The sequence below is a fragment of the Cherax quadricarinatus genome, chromosome 54 (assembly GCF_038502225.1).
Source record: "Cherax quadricarinatus isolate ZL_2023a chromosome 54, ASM3850222v1, whole genome shotgun sequence".
Taxonomy (NCBI): Eukaryota; Metazoa; Arthropoda; class Malacostraca; order Decapoda; family Parastacidae; genus Cherax; species Cherax quadricarinatus.
The window spans coordinates 14,445,524-14,470,289 of record NC_091345.1 but is presented as its reverse complement, the minus strand read 5'-3'; the positions used below and the strand labels follow the sequence as shown (position 1 = coordinate 14,470,289).

The window sequence follows — 24,766 nt, the reverse complement described above, 5'->3', positions numbered from 1 at the left end:
TATATTAAATTAAAATGATTATATATAAACACATTTACATAACAGAAGGAAAATATCTTAATCATAACACTCACCAATTTGACTGGAGATATATGTGTCATGTACAGGACCACCCCTTTTGCCTACATTTATGAAGAATTTACTGGCCAGAAATTAAACATAATTTAGACAGCTTATTTGAGGTTCCTGGAGTTGTCCTGTTTACCTGGAGTTTACCTGGAGAGAGTTCCGGGGGTCAACGCCCCCGCGGCCCGGTCTGTGACCAGGCCTCCTGGTGGATCAGAGCCTGATCAACCAGGCTGTTGCTGCTGGCTGCACGCAAACCAACGTACGAGCCACAGCCTGGCTGGTCAGGAACCGACTTTAGGTGCTTGTCCAGTACCAGCTTGAAGACTGCCAGGGGTCTGTTGGTAATCCCCCTTATGTATGCTGGGAGGCAGTTGAACAGTCTCGGGCCCCTGACACTTATTGTATGGTCTCTTAACGTGCTAGTGACACCCCTGCTTTTCATTGGGGGGATGTTGCATCGTCTGCCAAGTCTTTTGCTTTCGTAGTGAGTGATTTTCGTGTGCAAGTTCGGTACTAGTCCCTCTAGGATTTTCCAGGTGTATATAATCACGTATCTCTCCCGCCTGCGTTCCAGGGAATACAGTTTTAGGAACCTCAAGCGCTCCCAGTAATTGAGGTGTTTTATCTCCGTTATGCGTGCCGTGAAGGTTCTCTGCACATTTTCTAGGTTAGCAATTTCACATGCTTTGAAAGTTGCTGTTAGTGTGCAGCAATATTCCAGCCTAGATAGAACAAGTGACCTGAAGAGTGTCATCATGGGCTTGGCCTCCCTAGTTTTGAAGGTTCTCATTATCCATCCTGTCATTTTTCTAGCAGATGCGATTGATACAATGTTATGGTCCTTGAAGGTGAGATCCTCCGACATACACAAATAACCCGCACATAAAAGAGAGAAGCTTACGACGACGTTTCGGTCCGACTTGGACCATGGACAAAGTCAGTGTGACTTTGTCAATTGTCCAAGTCGGACCGAAACGTCGTAGTAAGCTTCTCTCTTTTATGTGCGGGTTATTTGTGCATCGTTCCAGTCACGGTATTGTGCCTTTTTTGTTATCCTCCGACATGATCACTCCCAGGTCTTTGACGTTGGTGTTTCACTCTATTTTGTGGCCAGAATTTGTTTTGTACTCTGTCCTGTCCTGTCGCCTGATTCTCAAATTATGCAGGAATGCACATCCAACAATTTCGCCTCCTATTTGAGAGGTGTCAGCCCGATTTTAACCTCTAGAGGACGAAAAATTCTTCCCATTATTCACAATGTGTTATTCAATTCAAACAAAATGGCGACTGCCCTCCCCAGCCTCAGGTTTCCTATTTTCGATAACATACTTCTTTTTAAAATACAATATAGGGCATCTATTTATCTATAAATTACCGTATTTCCGGAAAATATATACAGTATTTTCCACATGTAGATTTGCCTTTGGCCCTGGTTACCTCTTTTCAGACATTATATTCAAAGGGGAGCGCTAAACTCCATAGGGCAATACAGCGCCTAGGGCCTTACAGGAATGGAAGGCATACAAATAGGGTCGATTGAAGGAACTGGAGTGCAGGTTCATTTCCTTAGATGAAGAGTTCCTCTCCAGCATCAAGGAGCCTCCCGAGAGAGGTCCATCAGACAAGTTCCTTATTTTCAAATACTTCTAGTATTTTGTACACTTAATCATGCCTTCCCTGGTTCTCCTCTGTATTAAGATCACTTTAATTTTTTTTTCATCCTATGCCTTTCCTCTTAGCTCAAAACTAAACTGATAACGTTAGTCTCACAGTGGACTAGTGATAATTCTTCGCTTGCTTTAAAACACTGAAGGTTCGTTCACTTGCAGCCATAAATGCTGGTAAACAGACAAAAATGCTGATTACATTTGTGATACAGTATTTGGAAAAAACAGCTGAGAACTCAAGATAAAGTAATTCTTGAAGTAATTTCGTTGGTTTGGGACACTGACTGCTCATGTGATGAAATCTGGTCTAAGTTTCGTCCAAACTCTGTTGAGGCTTCATCCCAACCGACCGGACAAAAGTGATGCATTTGCATTTTTTCCTCACTTCATCACAACCAGGTTCTTGTGCAAGTCCCTTGGAAGAATTTTCTTCAACAAACTAGCATTAAGAGTGTTAGAAATTATATGGAGGGATTTTTCACGAGTACACACTCTCAGGTTAATTTTCTACCCACACACTGGGAAGAGCTCTTGACACAAAAATAAATTGTAACCTACCATACCACGGGCGGGGATAGAACTCTCGATCAGAGTCTCAAAACTCCAGACTGTCGCGTTAGCCACTGGGCCAGCTAGCCACAATAAGAGTCATTCAACTAGGTACATTTCTACACCATAGGAAGGTTAGCATAGGCACCACTGTGGTATGGTTTGTTTGCAATCGTGTCATTACGATTTCGTGAGTCAAATTGTAACTTGCTGATGTTGATGTATCGTGGAGACTTGTGGGACTTGAACACTGGGGTCACAATGTCCCTCCTTCAATGACCACCGTCTCAGCTCCCCAACTCACACCGGGACTGGATTAAGAACTTATGGTTCCTGTAGATTTTTATGAAAATTCACGGCAAAAAATCTGGCGAATTGAGTGGACTGTATAATTATAAAGACGTTATTTGGGCTTGTCAGCTTTAAGAATTTTATTGGTCTACTATTTTTTCAAACACAATTTAGTTATAAATTATTAAATACATCATTATCTTGGTGATACATCCTAACGCCTCCCAATAGAAAGGCAGCCTAGCATTGGCCAAGATCTAGCTACCTTACCTGTACATTAATTACTGGATGATGCATGCGATAGTAGACATGACTCCCATTTCATACTGCGTCACGTTTCTCATCCATATCATCCTTTATGATTACGTTTCATCGTATATCAGGACCCTTCCAGATGTATTTCCTCTTCACTTGTGAAGAAATTCCGCGGATAATATTTCTATCGGCCACGATTACACTCGATAAAATATTCACAAATTTACCGACCCATTGTCCTGTTACGGCATCTTTATTTCTTCTTTTTCTTGTAACGTTTATCTTGTACACATATATTTATTAAAATTTTGTGATATTTCTAGGTGTATAATACACTTCTAGGCTAGGTGTATAACTACGTTTTACTTAATTAACTGATTACGATAAATTATAGGCGACATGTTGGCTCCCCTACGATTATCACCTTTTAAGTCACATCAACACCACACACCTGCATTATTACATAAACATTACTTTCTTATCAATTACCACACACAAATCCTAGGAAAATTATCAAAATTTTCCACAGAATTATAATCATCATCTCGTACTAGGACTGTCAAAACTTCGAATTTGAAGAAAAGAATGCATTAAGGCAGCCAGACTTTTAGCTCTTTTTCTTAATTACACTTTTTGTGTATGATCTAAATCTTCTTGGAGCAAAGCTTGTTGACTGGATGCGTAGTCTGTTGCATGTGTAGTGTGTTGTTGGAAACACATCTTCATTACTGTTTAAACCTTTCTTGTATCAACAGTATTCAATATCGACAAGGCTAGTGCTCGTCACCTGCTCCTAGGGACTGACTGCCTCATCTTCCACTGTCTGCTGTATGTATTTCTGCAGACTTCATATTATGTCCATTTATTGTATTGCTAAAACCAATGGATGGCGAAATGTCTACGAGTAAAGATATGCAAATGTTGCACATGTGTCTAATTAAACCTTATTTGCAGAGTTATCATCTAAAACAGTGTATTGGGTAGTGTGCTTTCCGGTGAACTAAGGAATATTTTCTTAATGGTTTTGCTTCAGTACACAGATAACCCGCGCGTAGGAAACACTCGTGAAGATGTTTCAGTCCGACTTGGACCATTAGGTAATGCACATATTCTAGAAATTAATATAAAAAAGGGCGAAAACAGTGCAAGACATTAACAGACAAGCTAAATAAAACAAATATTATCTGGTTGCTGAAATACATGTATTATGTTATCCACTGTAATCGTATATTTGCAATCCCTGTTCACCTAGCAGTAAGCAGGTATCTGGGAGTAGTTAATCGATGCGGATCTGATCCTGGGAGACAAGATTAAAGACCCCAAAGGAAATAAGACAGTCCTCGATGACGCACTAAGTTCACAGGGTTATCATAGGTAGCTAACCCTCCGTGTTAAAATTCTGAACAAATCTTGTTGTAAGTAAATATCAACGAGCTAGCAACAATTGTTCCTAGTAGATACAGTCCTCTCAACGGCTGTGTCTAATAGGGGTCTTGATAATACGGACTTAGGAATCGGCTGCTATGAGTCTCATCCTAGAGAAGTGCAGAAACTACACTTCTTGGCCGACTTGGGTTATCCTGGTTTAACTCATAATACGATTTATTTTTATATTCTTCGGAGGATCTAGACCCGTTCGGGGGTTACACAACTCCTGGTAAGGAAGTTAATCAGATTTAATCCGTGAAAGAGAGGGGTTTTCTCTTTTTCATAATAATGTCAAAATTTATTATAGTTACTCTTGTTCTACGAAAACATAGAAAACTGCACCCCGTTTTCTGTTCGCACGTGCCTAAGATGGCAGTGTATATTTAGTACACAGGTCCATCTCGGGGTCTTACAGTAATTTAATACAAATCTCGTTATTTACCGACCAGCGTCCTTCAGATGCTAAAGTAGTTGGTTGCTTTTAATTAAAATCTGCTAATATAAGACGGATGGAGGCGTTCCAAGCTAAATTAGTCAACATAACTTTGATTAACGGGCCAACAATGAGTGCTGAGAAATCCTGGTACTCGGTATGATTTTAGTGGCACCGGTGCCAAATGCAGCAGCAGCAGCAGCAGCAGCAGCCTGCCATGTGCCCCAGTGTGTGGTGGTCTGTGGTGCTGCCCAGTGCCGTGAGACAGCGATATAACTAATATATGGCAGGGGATCCTAACCTTGTATACTAAAGAAACATCTTGAAATTTGAGGAAATGTTATTGAGCTCCAAAGAAGGTTGTTTAATCGAAGTGGCGTAAAATTGTATATGCCAATAAATTACGCTGTAATCTTCATTATGTATATATTTAGAAAGAGAAAAGAACGCTATACCTAAAAAAATTTCGCAAGTCAGAAATTTTTAAAGACACTAATTTCTAAGATGATAGTTTTGATTGAAAATCATTCACTATCTTCCAATTTGCAACAAAATTGAAAGTGAGCCTTGCACTAGGCTTGTTAGGCCTTAGGCTCACCTCCCACAAACCTAACCAGCCTATGGGTGCCTGGTATTCGTCTGCAGTTAAATGTTTAATAATTATACTGGTAGTGTTAAAATGTTATACATTATGTGAAGCGGTAGACCCGTGTGGGGTCATTCAGAAGTGGTTGAGGCTCGATCCTCCTCCCAGTAAACGCTCAATTGCAAGTTTAAACAGGTCTGCCTACCTGGAGGGTGTCCCCACGGTCCAGTCTTTGACCAGGCCTCCCGGTGGATCAGGGCTTGATCAAACAGGCTGTTACTACTGGCCGCACGCAGTCCGACGTAGGAACCACAGCCCGGTTGATTAGGTACTGACTATTTATCAGTCCAGTTCCCTCTTAAAGGTAGCCAGGGGGTCTATTGGTAATTCCCCTTATGCCTGGTGTTGAACAGTCTTATGTCCCGGACACTTATTGTGTTTTCTCTTACTGTACTAATGGCTCCCCTACTTTTCATTGGGGGTATGTTGCACCATTTGCCCAGTCTTTTGCTTTCGTAGGGAGTGATTTCCGTGTGTAGATTTGGGACCAGTCCCTCTACGATTCTCCAGGTGTAGATTATGATGCATCTCTCTCGCATGCACTCCACTGAATACAAGTGACTCAAAGTGTTCCAAGTAATTAAGGTGTTTGACGGAACTTATATATGCAGCAAAGGTTCTTTGTACTAAAATAATAAAAAAAGCTTAGAAGTAATAATGAACACCATAGGACTTTTCTGAATAATAATAACGATAACAATATTATTGATAGAGAAAAAAAGTGTGTGGAAACCAAGACTTGTATTGAACTAAGAAATAATCAACCACAACAATGAAAGATCCACAAAATTTACAAGCCTAACGGAAGGAGTAAAAAAAAAAGAAGTGAGAAATTTGCAGGAAAGCCAGGCTTCTGACCTGACCCAGGTGAACCTCAGAGGTGAGTCTCACTCAGGTGACTTTTCACCTAAAAAAAAAAAAAACAGTAGGAGAGGAACCTTATGATGACTTGTGGGTTTTTGATGAAGTGATCCAGCCACGGGTCTGTGACCTTAATTCTCAGGTGATTTTTGTATAACATGTTAGGCTCCCTTAGGTGAGTCATGTAGAGTAGGTTACTCAGGTGAGTCTGGTAGAGCAGGTTACTCTCTCAGGTGAGTCTGGTAGAGCAGGTTACTCTCTCAGGTGAGTCTGGTAGAGCAGGTTACTCTCTCAGGTGAGTCTGGTAGAGCAGGTTACTCTCTCAGGTGAGTCTGGTAGAGCAGGTTAGAGCAGGCTGGGCTCACTCAGGTAAGTCTGGTAGAGCAGGCTGGGCTCACTCAGGTAAGTCTGGTAGAACAGGCTGGACTCACTCAGGTAAGTCTGGTAGAGCAGGCTGGGCTCACTCAGGTAAGTCTGGTAGAGCAGGCTGGGCTCACTCAGGTAAGTCTGGTAGAGCAGGATGGGCTCACTCAGGTAAGTCTGGTAGAGCAGGCTGGGCTCACTCAGATAAGTCTGGTAGAACAGGCTGGACTCACTCAGGTAAGTCTGGTAGAGCAGGCTGGGCTCACTCAGGTAAGTCTGGTAGAGCAGGCTGGGCTCACTCAGGTAAGTCTGGTAGAGCAGGCTGGGCTCACACAGATAAGTCTGGTAGAGCAGGCTGGGCTCACTCAGATAAGTCTGGTAGAGCAGGCTGGGCTCACTCAGATAAGTCTGGTAGAGCAGGCTGGGCTCACTCAGGTAAGTCTGGTAGAGCAGGCTGGGCTCACTCAGGTAAGTCTGGTAGAGCACTCTCTCAGGTGAATTTGATAGAGCAGGCTGGGCTCACTCAGGTAAGTCTGGTAGAGCAGGCTGGGCTCACTCAGGTAAGTCTAGTAGAGCAGGCTGGGCTCACTCAGGTAAGTCTGGTAGAGCAGGCTGGGCTCACTCAGGTAAGTCTGGTAGAGCAGGCTGGGCTCACTCAGGTAAGTCTGGTAGAGCAGGCTGGGCTCACTCAGATAAGTCTGGTAGAGCAGGCTGGGCTCACTCAGGTAAGTCTGGTAGAGCAGGCTGGGCTCACTCAGGTAAGTCTGGTAGAGCAGGCTGGGCTCACTCAGTACCGGCACTTGGGTGCCTTTGTTGCCAAAACGTTAAACCTGAGAAGCAGAATTCTTCAGTCGGAAACAGACAGTGGAAGAAATGTGGCAGCTGTGTATCAATTATCTCTATGTTACGTCATCCGCGGATACAGATACATAGATACTTTGTTAATGTGTACCAAGAAGTATACCACTGTGTTCTAAACCTGCGCCCTCCCCATTCATTCATCCTTATCCTTGTGGCACTCCCATTCATCCATCCTGAGCTTTGTGGCACCTCCATTCATCCGTCATGAGCCTTGTGTCATTCCCATTCTTCCTGATCCTTGGGGTGCCCTATTCATCCATCCTGATCCTTGTGGTACCCCCATTCATCCATCCTGATCCTTGTGGTACCCCCATTCATCCATCCTGATCCTTGTGGTACCCCCATTCATCCATCCTGATCCTTGTGGTACCCCCATTCATCCATCCTGATCCTTGTGGTACCCCCATTCATCCATCCTGATCCTTGTGGTACCCCCATTCATCCATCCTGATCCTTGTGGTACCCCCATTCATCCATCTTGATCCTTATGGTACCCCCATTCATTCATCCTGATCCTTGTGGCACATCCATTCATTCATCCTGATCCTTGTGGCACCCCCATTCATCCATCCTGATCCTTGTGGCAGCCCCATTCATCCATCCTGATCCTTGTGGTACCCCCATTCATCCATCTTGATCCTTGTGGCGCCCCCATTCATCCATCCTGATCCTTGTGGTACCCCCATTCATCCATCCTGATCCTTGTGGTACCCCATTCATCCATCCTGATCCTTGTAGTACCCCCATTCATCCATCCTGATCCTTGTGGCGCCCCCATTCATCCATTCTGATCCTTGTGGTACCCCCATTCATTCATCCATCCTGATCCTTGTGGCACCCCATTCATCCATCCCGATCCTTGTGGTACCCCCATTTATCCATCCTGATCCTTGTGGCATCCCCATTCATCCACCCTGATCCTTGTGGCATCCCCATTCATCCATCCTGATCCTTGTGGCATCCACATTCATCCATCCTGATCCTTGTGGCATCCACATTCATCCATCCTGATCCTTGTGGCATCCCCATTCATCCATCCTGATCCTTGTGGCACCCCCATTCATCCATCCTGATCCTTGTGGTACCCCCATTCATCCATCCTGATCCTTGTGGCGCCCCATTCATCCATTCTGATCCTTGTGGTACCCCCATTCATCCATCCTGATTCTTGTGGTACCCCCATTTATCCATCCTGATCCTTGTGGCACCCCCATTCATCCATCCTGATCCTTGTAGCATCCCCATTCATCCATCCTGATCCTTGTGGCATCCCCATTCATCCATCCTGATCCTTGTGGCACCCCATTCATCCATCCTGATCCTTGTGGCACCCCCATTCATCCATCCTGATCCTTGTGGCGCCCCCATTCATCCATTCTGATCCTTGTAGTACCCCCATTCATCCTTCCTGATCCTTGTGGTACCTCCATTCATCCATCCTGATCCTTGTGGCATCCCCATTCATCCATCCTGATCCTTGTGGTACCCCCATTCATCCATCCTGATCCTTGTGGCATCCCCATTCATCCATCCTGATCCTTGTGGCACCCCATTCATCCATCCTGATCCTTTTGGCACCCCCATTCATCCATCCTGATCCTTGTGGTACCCCCATTCATCCATCCTGATCCTTGTGGTACCCCCATTCATCCATCCTGATCCTTGTGGCACCCCCATTCATCCATCCTGATCCTTGTAGTACCCCCATTCATCCATCCTGATCCTTGTGGTACCCCCATTCATCCATCCTGATCCTTGTGGTACCCCCATTGATCCATCCTGATCCTTGTGGTACCCCCATTCATCCATCCTGATCCTTGTAGTACCTCCATTCATCCATCCTGATCCTTGTGGCATCCCCATTCATCCATCCTGATCCTTGTGGTACCTCCATTCATCCATCCTGATCCTTGTGGTACCTCCTTTCATCCATCCTGATCCTTGTGGCACCCCCATTCATCCATCCTGATCCTTGTGGTACCCCCATTCATCCATCCTGATCCTTGTGGTACCCCCATTCATCCATCCTGATCCTTGTAGTACCCCCATTCATCCATCCTGATCCTTGTAGTACCTCCATTCATCCATCCTGATCCTTGTGGCACCCCCATTCATCCATCCTGATCCTTGTGGTACCCCCATTCATCCATCCTGATCCTTGTAGTACCTCCATTCATCCATCCTGATCCTTGTGGCATCCCCATTCATCCATCCTGATCCTTGTGGCACCCCCATTCATCCATCCTGATCCTTGTGGCACCCCCATTCATCCATCCTGATCCTTGTGGCACCCCCATTGAACCATCCTGTTTGATGTGGCACCTCACTCATCAACTTAATATTTTCTTCCAGACCATCATTCTCTGTATATTTCCCTCTTGAGTTTTATCTAATATATTTCTATACATTTCCCGTCATCTCTACTTCCTCCCGTTGTTGATGGATAAGTTTCTAGTGGGACGAAATATTTCTGAATACTGTATAACACAAGAAACTTGATAAAGCTTGACAAAGGTGGATAAAGTTTATCACCAAGTGAAATGTCGCTATAATACTTTTTTCTTCGTAACATTTATGTATTTTTATTATATTTGTCTGTTCCATTTTCAAAGGAAATCGTGTATCATAACAGAAAACGATGAAGTCTTGGCAAGGGTGGGAGAAACCTATAATGATTTTGATTGTGGTTGGTAGGATTGCAGAGGGCACATAAGTAAGTTTATTTAGGCATAGGTATACATAAACACAATTATCATGCATAGTGTAAATTGCCTAGGATAACCCAAATATGTCAGAGAAAGTGACTTATTACCATTGAGGTCCAGCGACTAGGTCCTGTGATGAATGAAAGGCAACTTTGTGTAACTTGCGAATTCGCCATAACAAATCCCCGGCGATGACTTGGGTGCAGGAATATCCTCATTTGTTTTTGATTTTAGAGGAATCATTTTCTGACGCACGACCTTAAATAGACTCCGAGAGTCATAGGGAAATTCCTTGACCAGGTGAAGATTGCGTCTCTTTCACTTGGCATCAAATCAATCCATGTTTCTTTGTCTATTACAACTTAAAATTGTTTACTTCAACAGTGGCGACCCACACGGAAACGTCAGATAAGCATGAGGAGAGGAGCTATCAGGCATAAAATATCTACTTCCCTCGCTCCCCTAAAAGTTATCTTTCGCTCATTTTCATGCCTCTCTCACTCTCTCCCTACCTTCGTCTCTCTCTCTTTTCCTCACTTCCCTTTTCTACCCTATGCCTCTCGGATCTGTAAATTAGCCTTTGAAAATTACCAGACCGCACTTCACTTTTAAATACGCAAGACAGTTTTAAAGGCAACCAACATAACATTTATAAATATACACCTGGTGTGTGTTTGCTCACCTGTATGTACTCCCTTATATGTGTTTGCAGGGGTGGATTCACAGCTTCTGGATCCGTCTTTTCGCTGGTAGCTAGTAGGTCTACTGGCTGCATGAACCTTGTTGTGCCTCTTCTTGAAACTATGTATGGATCCCGCCTCTAGCACTTCACTTTCCAGACTGCTCCACTTCCTGACAACTCTAAGGCTGAAGAAATGCATATCATCTCTCTTGAGTGTGTGTGTGTGTGTGTGTGTGTGTGTGTGTGTGTGTGTGTGTGTGTGTGTGTGTGTGTACTCACCTATTTGTGGTTGCAGGGGTCAAAACTCAGCTCCTGGCCCCGCCTCTTCACTGGTAGCTACTGGGTCCTCCCTCTCCCTGCTCCATGAGCTTTATCATACCTCGTCTTAAAACTATGTATAGTTCCTGCCTCCACTACATCGCTTGTCAGACTGTTCCACTTCCTAACAACTCTATGACTGAAAAAATACTTCCTAAGATCCCTTTGACTCATCTGAGTCTTCGACTTCTAATTGTGTCGCCTTGTTTCTGTGTCCCCTCTCTGGAAATTCCTGTGTGTACTCACCTAGTTGTACTCACCTAGTTGAGGTTGCGGAGGTCGAGTCCGAGCTCCTGGCCCCGCCTCTTCACTGATCGCTACTAGGTCACTCTCCCTGAGCCGTGAGCTTTATCATACCTCTGCTTAAAGCTATGTATGGATCCTGCCTCCACTACATCGCTTCCCAAACTATTCCACTTACTGACTACTCTGTGGCTGAAGAAATACTTCCTAACATCCCTGTGATTCATCTGTGTCTTCAGCTTCCAACTGTGTCCCCTTGTTACTGTGTCCAATCTCTGGAACATCCTGTCTTTGTCCACCTTGTCAATTCCTCTCAGTATTTTGTATGTCGTTATCATGTCCCCCCTATCTCTCCTGTCCTCCAGTGTCGTCAGGTTGATTTCCCTTAACCTCTCCTCGTAGGACATACCTCTTAGCTCTGGGACTAGTCTTGTTGCAAACCTTTGCACTTTCTCTAGTTTCTTCACGTGCTTGGCTAGGTGTGGGTTCCAAACTGGTGCCGCATACATGTGTGTGTGTGTGTGTGTGTGTGTGTGTGTGTGTGTGTGTGTGTGTGTGTGTGTGTGTGTGTGAGGATGAGTAGTGACACAGGTGAGGTGGGACCTGTAGACGACTAAGGAACTTTAGCCTAAAATACATCTGACTAACATACATTCCTGGCTGTCTCGTTGAGTCTACATATGGGAACGTCTTCAGAGACAGACACTCTTAAACTATGTTATTATTATAATTATAATTATTATTATAATTATTATAATTATTATGTATGGCCAATAACGCAATAAGGATCATGCATCGTCAAGAGAATGGGTAATCAAATTTAATCCAAGGAAAAGGGAGGGGGTAGCTCCTACTCCCTAGATCCCATGGATGTGTGCAACAATTAACAGGTCTAAAACACGTATTCTCAGGTGACAAGAGAGTGGTGTGACAAGATGGCGTTCGTGTTGCTGCCCTGTGACCTGCCCACCTGGCCTGCCGTCCAGCGTCACCTGAATTCTCTGAAGGGCACCACCTGTCCACACCACCTCACCCAGGTGCTCTATGCTCTACATTCACTCTCAAAGTAAGTTACTAGCCGACTCCACCTCACCCAGGTACTCTATGCTCTACATTCAATGTGCAAATCACCAGAAAAAATCATTCACATTCCATACAGGCATAAAATGTAAAATTTTACAAATACATAAATTAATTATAATCAAAGTAAGCGCTAAACCGATAATACATACATATATATATATATATATATATATATATATATATATATATATATATATATATATATATATATATATATATATATATATATATATGCATGCAATAAGATCACAGTAAACAGGTGATTTCAGAATATGCAAAACAACCACTATGAAAGAATAGAGAAATTCCAAGCGCTTTCGTGACTACTCACATTATCAAGGAACTATGAAAGTAAAGCATCCAAGGAAGCTATATAAGAGGTCTGGCCAACACCTCACTATCAGATCCCACAACGGTTAAACACCTGACGCGCGCCGGCCCAACTGGACAGGCTCTTTGCACAACTCACCAACAAACTATTCTACTCAAAAAAATTTAAAAATTATTATTTGTCCAGTGTATTATTAAATTCTTCCCAAATTCTATTAATTATAAATGGATCTAATTTATATAAACCAAAGGAAATATTCATATTATTGTCAAAACTGCTTTTTATGAAACAAGATTCAATTATATTCCTGTCGACCATGGACTTGCTTGATACTACTTTCTCAACTTTTTGAAAATTAATTGGATGGTTAAAATCTCTTACATGAATAAATAGAGCATTGGAATCTTGTCCAGTTCTAATGCTATATTTATGTTGTTTTAATCTTAGTTCGAGATTTTTACCAGTTTGACCATAATAAACTTTATCGCAAATTTTACAAGGAATCTTATAGACACATCCATCAGCATTTTGGGGGGAATTCTTTATCAAAAGCTTTTTTACTGTATCAAGATTTTTGAATACAACTTTAATATTAAAAGTCTTAAGAAGAGAAGGCATATCAACCAAGTTTTCATGGTAAGGGAGAACCAACATATTTTTAGTTGAATAAGGCTAGTTGTCCCTTTTTGGATTGTAAAAAGTATTTCTAGCAACTTTAAAAGATTTATCAATTACATTTCTTGGGTATTTTAAATCATTACCTATTTCATAAATTTTGGATATTTCCTCATCTATGAACTCAGGACTACAAATTCGTAAAGCTCTCAAAAACATTGATGAGAAAACAGACAGTTTGACTCTATCTTGATGCGAGGAATAATAGTGTACATAGGAACAGTTATTTGTAGGTTTTCATATAAATTATCCAAATGGCTTGTTGATATTTTGAGCCCTATTGTTGGTAAAATTTCTAACTTTAATGTTAAAAACAACATAGACTTGGTTGATAAATTAAGCTCCTTGACTGACTTAAATGATTTTAACATGGTTAGTTTTGATGTTATTTCCTTGTTTACGAAAGTTCCTGTTGATGATTTATTAAGTTTCTTATCTGAAGAACTCGTTAACTATGATTTACCATTGCTAGTTCCTACTATCATTAAACTTATTAAACTTTGCATTGTTGATGCAAAATTTGTATTTAATGATAAGTTTTACACTCAGAAGTTTGGTATGGCAATGGGAAATCCTCTTTCACCTGTTCTTAGTAACCTATACATGGAATTTTTTGAAACAAGGTTCTTAACACAATCCTCCCTAATAGAGCTAAATGGTTCAGATATGTTGATGATATTTTGTGTCTTATTCCCAAAAATGTAAATATACACCATTTCATTGGAAAATTAAATAAATTAGCCCATTCTATAAACTTTACTGTTGAGTTTGAAGAAAATAACTCATTGCATTTTCTAGATGTTTTAATTATTAAGGGTAATAATGAATTCAAATTTAAAATTTACAGAAAACCTACAAATAACTGTTCCTATGTCCACTATTATTCCTCGCATCAAGATAGAGTCAAACTGTCTGTTTTCTCATCAATGTTTTTGAGAGCTTTACGAATTTGTAGTCCTGAGTTCATAGATGAGGATTATTATTATTATTATAATCAAGAGGGAAGCGCTAAACCCGGAGGATTATACAGCGCCTGGGGGGGGATGTGGAAGGCATTTAGGCTTAATTTGGGGAACTGGAGCACAGATCCAATTCCCTAAATCAAGAGCCCCTCACCAACATCAAGGAACCTTCCTTGAGGGGTCATAGATGAGGAAATATCCAAAATTTACGAAATAGGTAATGATTTAAAATACCCAAGAAATGTAATTGATAAATCTTTTAAAGTTGCTAGAAATACTTTTTACAATCCAAAAAGGGACAACCAGCCTTATTCAACTAAAAATATGTTGATTCTCCCTTACCATGAAAACTTGGTTGATATGCCTTCTCTTCTTAAGACTTTTAATATTAAAGTTGTATTCAAAAATCTTGATACAGTAAAAAAAACTTTTGATAAAGAATTCCCCCCAAAATGCCGATGGATGTGTCTACAAGATTCCTTGTAAAATTTGCGATAAAGTTTATTACGGTCAAACTGGTAAAAATCTCGAACTAAGATTAAAACAACATAAATATAGCATTAGAACTGGGCAAGATTCCAATGCTTAATTTATTCATGTAAGAGATTTTAACCATCCAATTGATTTTCAAAAAGTTGAGAAAGTAGTATCAAGCAAGTCCATGGTCGACAGGAATATAATTGAATCTTGTTTCATAAAAAGCAGTTTTGACAATAATATGAATATTTCCTTTGGTTTATATAAATTAGATCCATTTATAATTAATAGAATTTGGGAAGAATTTAATAATACACTGGACAAATAATAATTTTTAAATTTTCTTGGGTAGAATGGTTTGTTGGCGAGTTGTGCAAAGGACCTGTCCAGTTGGGCCGGTGCGCGTCAGGTGTTTAACCGTTGTGGGATCTGATAGTGAGGTGTTGGCCAGACCCTTTATATAGCTTCCTTGGATGCTTTACTTTCATAGTTCCTTGATAATGTGAGTAGTCACGAAAGCGCTTGGAATTTCTCTATTCTTTCAGAGTGGTTGTTTTGCACATTATATATATATGTATAATATATATGTATATATATATATATATATATATATATATATATATATATATATATATATATATATATAATATATATATATATGTCGTGCCGAATATGTAAAACTGGTCAATTAGTAAGAACTCATTTAAAATTAAGTCCTTTCTGAAATTTTCTTTTATACGTTTAAAGATATATTTTTTTCATTAATGTTAATATAAAAAAAATTAATTTTGCACCAAAAGAATCTTAGAAAACTTACCTAACCTTATTATAACAAGAGCAATTTATTTTAGCCTAACCCAACTAAATATATTTTAGGTTTGTTTACAATAATTTAATACTAAACAAACACAGTGAAATATATTTTTTTCGTTAGGTTCAGAATGATTTTGGCGAAATTATTGCATACACAAATTTTCACTTGTCCTATATAGCAAGATGAGCGTTGCTGTTTAAGCCAAGATCGCAAGTTCTGCCTATTCGGCACGACATATATATATATATATATATATATATATATATATATATATATATATATATATATATATATATATATATATATATATCTTCTAAATTTGTTGTTTGGTATTGCTAGTATTGTTAATGTTATTTTTATTATTGCTATTGTTAATTATTATTGTTGCTTTTGTTAGTTATTGATTTTTGCTGTTAAGGGTGTTCATGGCTCAAGCCTTATTGAACACGGCCTCCCGGAAGTTACGGGAAAATCTATATTCTTTTCAATTACGGGGTAGAAGGTTTATTATTTTGAAAAAAAAATCAGTACGTAATTGCAACTAGTTACTCCGTTTGAAATAAACCCGTGTTAGAAGACAATTGCCCATTTCCTAATTAACGAACCACGACCACTTAGCTTGAGCATAGATCCAGAAGTGAGCGAGACGGTGCCTGAGCAAGCCTTCGCAGGGGTGGAGCAGTTCCTCAAGACCGAGGCTGACCCAGAGTTCTTCACTAAGATCCTACCAGCTATGCTTGATGCTGCTCTCACTCTCAAGGATCTCAAACCACCACATGGCCTCACATACTCTCTACAGCAGCAAGGTGCGTGTGTGCGTGTGTATGAGAGAGAGAGAGAGAGAGAGAGAGAGAGAGACAGAGAGAGAGAGACAGAGAGAGAGAGACAGAGAGAGTTATATAATGACAAATCTAAAACATTTTACTACTGCAAATACCTGGACTATCAGACTAGGAGCTACTTTGGCACGGTGTCTTTCAGGAGGGTTTAGCGCTTCTCTCTCAGTATAACAATAATAATTGCTACTTATGATATACCCAACCATAAGCTTTTTTTTTTCCTTCTAATGTTGAAAACTTACCTCTCTAAAATTTATTATGGGAATAAACCCTGACAATCCCTGTCACCAAAGAAAATGTGATTTGGCATAATAAGACACGTGAAACACGTATCTTTATGAATACTTTTGTCAACCAATGACTTTTCAATCCAATTCAGAGATTACGTACTTAGAACGGTGGAAGAATTATATATAAAAAAACAGTTGTTAGCGAAAGATGATAAAGATACCCAGTTGTTGTACATGTGACTTATTCATCAACTTGTTGGTAATGTTAAGATATCTGGCATAAAAACAAAGATGAAGGATGAATTAGACACATGTGCAACACTTGGGTATCTTTACTGAGGAAACGTTTCGCCACACAGTGGCTTCATCACTCCTATCTATACAAAGAAACATTTCTGAGGTAAGGATACCCAGATGTTGCACATGTGTCTAATTTATCAGCTTGTCGGTTCTCTGAACCATTTATCTACACAAAGATGAAGGATATCTTGTTTATCTCAGACAACTGTTTTATATCGCTGTTGCAGAGGAGGAGATGGTACTGGAGCGTAGGCTGGTATCCTCACTGCTGGCTCACATCTTCTTCTGCACTCTCCCTCGTCGAAGTGTTGTATCCCATCCCACGCTTTCCGACCCCTGCCTAGCACCCACCCTCTTCTCCCTCCACAGGTAGGTATTATACCCTCTCTACAGGTAGGTCCTCAGTCCCCCCTTCCTCTTCTAGAGGTCTTCAGGAAAGTCTTCATGTACCCTCTCATCCCACACAGGCAGGTTCCTCAAAACTTCTCCCACCGTTTCTCTCCTGAAAAGTCCTCACACACTCTCCAACTACGGGTAGGTCCTCATACTCTCTCTTCTTCTTCTTCTACAGGTAGGTCCTCACGTTTCTGTCCAATGGGTGCCTTAGTATGTTTCTCAGTTCGTCTTCATTCCTTTACCCTTCTGCTTCCATGAAGTGTCATTGAGTTTCCATGACGTATGTGTGAGTGTAGGCCACTAAGCAAGTGTGTACCCCCTGCAGAGAGAGTCAGCGGGTGAAGGTGCGGGCCCTACTCCATTACTTCAAGATGGTCACTCACTACCCCCCATCCAGGGCATCTCACTTTCTCTAGAAAGGTAAGATGAACTGGTGGCATAGTTACAACTTTCCCCCATGATTCACCCATCTATATCCAACCTTTCAGCTGCATCAAGCTACTCTAGTACTCCTGCTGCGCTACGAGACTCTGAGGTGTCTAGACTGATAATCCAGCAGGTGCCACTCACTCATCTTAAAGGAATTTAAGACATCCAAGATGGGTGCCAAAGTGGTGCCAATCATCCATGAATACTGAAAGACTCAGATTAACGTGACTATTTTAATTAGATATATTGCTGACATTTTTTTAAGGTACAGGAAGTGACATTTTGCGTTATGCTGAAGGGTATGCTGGTAGGAGGATTTTGACGAATATAAAGAAACTCAACTTTAGAGGCATTTGTTGATGATTTAATTTTTATATGTTGTTGACTAGCAGTAATAATGGGTATAATGCGATATGCCCTGGATATATTTAGATTTTCTGGTGGATTACTGCACTCGAAGTTATTCTTTTTTTTTCTAAAAACAAGAAAAAATGGTTATTCTCCAAAACAAAATATAAAATAAACCACTTTAATATCTATCTCTTCTTGATTTCTGAAATGAGTAAAGGAATATTAATACTTCTATTAAAAAAAAATATATCCAGATCTGAAACGAAACCTACGATGCCGCTTCATTGGTAATAAGTAGAATTAAACTTGTAGCCATCTTGCCTTCATGTATATCGACTCATCCCGTGGAGAAAATTTTCCAGTAAAGGAGGTGTGGCATGCAAAGAGTACATAACCTTTATTCGGCGCATGGACACACCCTCATTTACAGGCTATCTCCCCCAACCAGCGAACCAGGTTGCTAAGAGTTGATGATGGGGCCCCATCGTTAACTCTTAGCAACCTGGTTCGCTGGTTGGGGGAGATAGCCTGTAAATGAGGGTGTGTCCATGCGCCGAATAAAGGTTACGTACTCTTTGCATGCCACAGGAGGTATCACTCAGCCCTCTGAGGAACTTAGCCCTCTCGCAAGAGACTAGTGGACTCTTCCTTCGCAAACAGCTTTATGAGGAAACACATGTATGTACCATAGCGTCACGAGGCACGCCTTCCTCTCCTTGCTAGAGTTCCTGATCAACTACACTGATAAAACTGAAAGTTTTATCAGTGGGCAATATTGAGTGTGATGGTTTTCACCAGGTGATGAGTAATAAGGAGTTCATAACACTGAGAGAGTGGTCGAGGAGTGAGGATGGTCTGTGTCCTGTAGTGATCCAACACGAAGGTCGTCTTGAAGATGCTGTTCCACCTGCCCTCCTCGCTTGCTTCACCACACCTGACCTGGCGCGACCTGCACTCAACAGGGGGCAACTCCCAGGTAACGTTCAACCAATTCACAGTTGCGGAATGGAAACATGACTGTCTGGCTAGTTAGACGGAGGATGGAGTCTCCACTACTGAATGTCACACAAGGCCTTTAAAGTTGTAATCAAAATATAGAACTGTTTGGCGTGTAAACATCAATTATACAGCACTGCAAACTATGTGCTATTGGACTGCTTATTATAATGAATGGAGCGTGAGGTCACTCAGCGCAAGGCCTGGAAATTCGTTCCCCTATAACTAATCGGTTCTCGTTATGATAGGTCAGCCAGTGGAAGACATTAATAAACTTACAACCTTTTATTGCTGACTGTTTTCTTATAGATTCAGCGTATTATTTCGTTCCTCATACCGAGTGTATATCAGCAGCAAGTGTGCACTATGCTGAGCCAACCAGAGTTGCTGGTGACGGCTGTGTTTGTTGAGAGACTGGAAGACAACGAGGCTATGCAGGTGTGTGGGGCCCTCAGGACCTCTACTGTCTCTAACCTCAAGACCAGACCCTCCTTCATCCCCAGGAAGGTAAGTGTTACCCTCGTATTTCCTATATTGTCAACCCTTTAGGGAGTGTCGAAATGGCTCTTGATCCATGTAGTTGGATGGTGATGAATTAGAAACATGCAGCACCTAGGTGTATATATTAAACGTTTCCCCCACTAAGGGGTTATGGGGGATTTTCATAAGAGCACAATATCGAAATTAATATTCTACCAACACTTGGGAAAAACTTCTGACGCATAAACAAATAGCAACTTAGTGAAGTTGATGTATCTTGGAGACTTCTGGGACTTAGGAACACTGGGGTCGCAAACAATACCCTTCCTTCGATGCCCACCGGGACCCTGAATTAGGAACATATGTATATTATGAAAATTTATGCCAATAAAATTGATCATTAAGTGGACTGTACAATTAAGAATTTAAGTGTACTTGACTGATTTAAGTGTTTTGTTTTGTCTACTTATTTACGATCATTAATCTCCTTATTTCATTAGTAACATTATTGCACTTACCAATCTATTACATTGGTGATATGTCCCGACGCCTCCACAGGAAGAGTCCCTAGAATATTGGCCAACATCTAGCAACCTTACCTGTTGGGTGGGGCTTAATACACACTTGGAGGCGATGGAAGGTATTCAGGCTTAATTCAGGGAACTGGAGCACGGATCCAATTCCCTAGATCAAGAGCCCTTTACCAGCGTCAAGGAACCTCCCTTGAGGGGGATATACCTGGTGTAAATGGAGTTATGTCTTTCTTAAACAGGAGTCATTATTATTTGTTCCATAACTTGTCTGTCTTATAATAGATGATCAACATGAAGAGTAACGTTCACTCTCATTATAATCATAACTAAGCTCTAAACCTCCATGGGTCATACAGCGAACGTTCACTCTCAGTTTATATCTAGTTATGTAGTTTAACTTTCCCACTTCACATTCTTCTGTGATCATTGATCTCATTAACCTTCGCAATGTTAACTGCCAATTAGAATTTTATTATTGCATGGTATAATGTTTGTCAGGAAACAGGACAAGATTTAATTGTTGCGTCTATACTTAAAAAAAAATATATTAAGAACTATGAGAAATCCTCTCTCGTCCATGCTGATTAATTTATACGAGGCTGTTTTTTTTTAAACAAGCACTTTTAAGGATTTATGTGTTTCTGATACCAAATATGCTAATATATCAATATCAATACACCATTGGTAAAATCTAATATAGTTGAAAGGATCTTGTAGAAGCCACACAAATGGTATTTACGTGCATAGTAGTAATAATGTGTATGTGTGACAGCAGACTGTGAGTCCACCTGAGATGGTGCACCTGCTGATGGATGCAGATGATTACCACCAGTCAGAGGTACTGCAGTATGAGGAGATCAACGTGCTGAGAGAGCTCAACAAGGCTTACCTGGCCTTCACACAGGACCTCCCAAACCTCCCGCCAGACCACTCTCTCTCAGATATTGTCTCCATCTCCAGGCAACAGTCCTCCAGCAGCATCTCGCCCCCAGCTAGGTAAGTCTAGCTTTTCCTTACATTTCTGGTTTTGCTTCGCCCGATGATTCTGATGCCTCTAGGTTACACACAGATTTTGAAAGGCATGTTACGTTTTTCTAGCAAGTTTAATTAATCATCACAAGACATGTGTGTCTCATGGGAGTCCTAAGTGATTCATGTAGTGCCTGCTCCCTCCAAGCTGTGCTAGATTCTAACTTATATGCACAAAGGCACAGTACCCAGTGACTCACGAAGCTCTCAAGGTCTTTCAAACAAGTTTAGGATCTACACAAATACTTTAACTTGATTCAATAACGTTTTGAAAATAATAATAATAATAATAATAATACTTCCAAATAGTTTCAAGAGTTGCATTACTGTAATTTTTTAACTATAAATACAGTAGTTACAAAACTACTGTATTTATATACAGATGTATCTAAGGGATTTAGGATTTTTAGAGTCTAAGGTACACAGACCTTAATCCAACCCTGCAACACAGTGATTACAAATCATCATCACCAGTTTAACAGCTGCATTATATTTACTGTCTCGGTTGAAACGTCTCGCGCACCCTTATATTTTCTATCATTATTTCGTAATGTATACATGATCATGACGGTACTGTATCCTATAATAACTTTTTTTAATATATAATTTCTCATATCGATCATAGAATCAGAATCAGAAGGGACTCACAGGTAAGGACCTTATCGATAATATTATATATTTCATTATCTCTTAAGCATTTGTTAAATTTTATATCCCCAAACATATCCTATTAATGCATATACATGTATTTACTTTGGTATTGATATCATTATATATATATATATATATATATATATATATATATATATATATATATATATATATATATATATATATATATATAAATCTCGCACCTAATAAACCGAACCACACTATAAGAAGTTGGAACAATAATATTTAGGTTCTTAACTTGAAACTCAAACGGCTGCAAATTCCTGTCTAATATACATCAGTCTATTGACAGATACCCACACACAAGTTTCTTCTGATTCTTCTGGAAGACACAAAGAGGAGGAACCAGGTCCGTCAAACCCTACTGAGCCAAGAAAGAAGAATCTTCCCAGCAGAGGATCTGCAACAGAATGGGTTAATGCGAAAGAGACAGAGGCGCTCAAGAAAAAGGTTAAAGATAAGAGGGTAGAAATTAAAGAAAATAAGTCTACGGAAGAAAACACTTGTGATGACTGTGCGGAAGGAGTAAAATTGGAAGGCGGAAGGTCAAATAAATCCCGACAGGAAAAGAGTGCTTCAAAGATTTGTGAAAAAAAGAAAGAGCAGTCATCACGGAAAGCTCATGTCAAGATAGACAATAAACCGACAGAGAAATGTGAAGAGGCAAATAAAGCAGCGGGGAAGCAAGAATCAACAGGGAGCGCATCTATTGGGGAACCTGGGAGTTTTGTTACTGCTCCCACGACACTTAAACGCCGGAGGAAGAAACAAAGAAGTGGGCCGTCGAAGGGTGGTGATGCTGCATCTCCACCTGGTAACATCAAACCCACGAGATATAAAGTGGAACTCAAGGATGATGAAAGAGTGCCATTCAGCGTAAAAGATAAAGATGCTGCCGGTGGGACCACAGAAGAGACAGAAGACCCCTCACGCTGTGTCTGAGGAAGACGAGGGAAACTACGAGGCTTCTGAACAGAGTGATGCGAGCCATTGAGAGGCTGGAACAAGAACGCCCGGAATTGGTGCAGACGGCATCCTTCGAGGAAGAAGGTCTAATGCCTAATATCATATATGCTAAAGTCAAGGTCGGTGCTCCACTTTTCTTATAAAATAATTTTTCTAGTCGTAGAAATATGACTCAAAAGACCATGGTCCTTCAATATCAACCTTATCGTGATCTCAACTTCATGATTTTTTCCTCAAAATCATAAGTCGACGTTTCACTTTTATTAAAACAAAAGATTCACTATTCTGTTCGTGGTTTAATAATTATTTTTAAATCTCGCACAATTTTGTAACATTTAGGCGCTATCCTATTCCTCACAGAATAATTTATTTTATCTGCTCATTGGATTTTTCTTTGTATGCAGTCATTTTGATTTTCCATATACTTGACATGTTCCAGAGCCTGAAAATTTCCAAATTAAAAAATTTCAAAATTTCTAGCTAAGCTTTTAAAAAATGATATTTGCATTCTATAATTTGCGTCTTGAAATAATAATTAATTCTTATTATGGATACCCACTTAGGTAAACGGAAATTTTTACGCATGTAAGGGTTGTTAGAAATTGAGTTTTGTACTATGGTATACGCTGTTTTTCTGACGTGGCCATTATAACGACCTGGATAACCATGAAATGAAACTCAGAATAATTTTAAATATTAAATTTTCTCTTTGCTGCAGGGTAAACCACCTTTACCTGAGTCTCGTCCTCACGCCAGGAGTGATCAACCAGTAGGTGACCCTCAGGAACCTCGTAGTGAAGGCTCGCACCGCCGGCACAGCTCCATGGAACAGTGCGACTCCAGGTTATGCCAGGTCACGCAGGAGGGTGAGCAGCTCCCCAGCGAGGCCAAGACGAGGGTAGGGGAAGACAAGGAGGGAAGGAAGCTCTCTCTCTATTACTCATGTGACTCAACGCCAGCTGGTCGCTTGCAGGAAGATGACTCGTACTACAGCGCCTGTGAGAGTCTTGATGGCCAAGATGGTGGGTTACACACTCAATGTATTAAATATGATAGGTTTAGATTTTAGTAGTATGTAAACGTTATGATTACTTAGCCCGAAATGCACTGCATAATTAGTGGCTTTCTTCTGTGCTTGCATTTGTTTCACATTATGTATGTCTCCTGTAACTTTGTATGACTCATAAGAGAGAAAAATAATTAATTATTTTTAAACTGTGTATTAGTTATTTTTGTTATACGAAAAGCGGTAAACCCGTATGGGTTAACGACACAAGGGTTGGTGGAGACTCCAATCTCGGTCCATGTGAATCATTCCGCTTAAGGAGACGTGGAGGTTCATCCCTGTGAATCATTCTACCTCCGTTCGGTTGTCTCCACATACACACTTGGTACAGATTTGTACTCGGACTTTATACAAGAGTTCATATATAGCCACAGAATTAATACGAACTGATTAAATAGAGATGATTTGCGTGTATTTATCCACGTGTGTTTGGAGTGATCCTGGGTTCATCTTGATCTTTGACAGCCTAACGTGATATACTCTAGTTAGCGCAATGTCTCTACTTTTGAACTGTATGTAAGAGGTTATTTTCTACACAGTTCCAATTCATTTCAGTTCTCTACTCCGAGAATATTTTCAGATGTCACCAGATGCACCAAGTTGTCACCAGGGTGTTTATGATTCCTCGTGATCTGTGTACCTTCCGAGTCAGTCTTTACTCTCGGCTCTGTGTGTGTGTGTGTGTGTGTGTGTGTGTGTGTGTGTGTGTGTGTGTGTGTGTGTGTGTGTGTGTGTGTTTTGGCAGCGACATCCAGAAGTGATCTCT

General features: G+C 40.7%; 1 protein-coding gene across 1 annotated transcript in view; it reads left to right on the top strand.

Moving 5' to 3' along the window:
- The first annotated feature begins 4,914 nt into the window (after positions 1-4,914).
- The window catches only part of LOC128699150 (uncharacterized), a 28,112-nt gene continuing 8,260 nt past the window's right edge, over positions 4,915-24,766 (top strand). The window contains 13 exon segments of the mRNA XM_070096652.1: positions 4,915-5,051; positions 5,798-6,218; positions 12,283-12,437; positions 16,332-16,519; positions 17,310-17,451; positions 17,804-17,864; positions 17,866-17,898; positions 19,057-19,239; positions 19,606-19,761; positions 21,043-21,266; positions 22,265-22,907; positions 22,910-23,053; positions 23,653-23,956. Coding sequence (XP_069952753.1) covers positions 12,307-12,437; positions 16,332-16,519; positions 17,310-17,451; positions 17,804-17,864; positions 17,866-17,898; positions 19,057-19,239; positions 19,606-19,761; positions 21,043-21,266; positions 22,265-22,907; positions 22,910-23,053; positions 23,653-23,956 — 2,209 coding nt within the window. The 5' untranslated portion in view covers positions 4,915-5,051; positions 5,798-6,218; positions 12,283-12,306.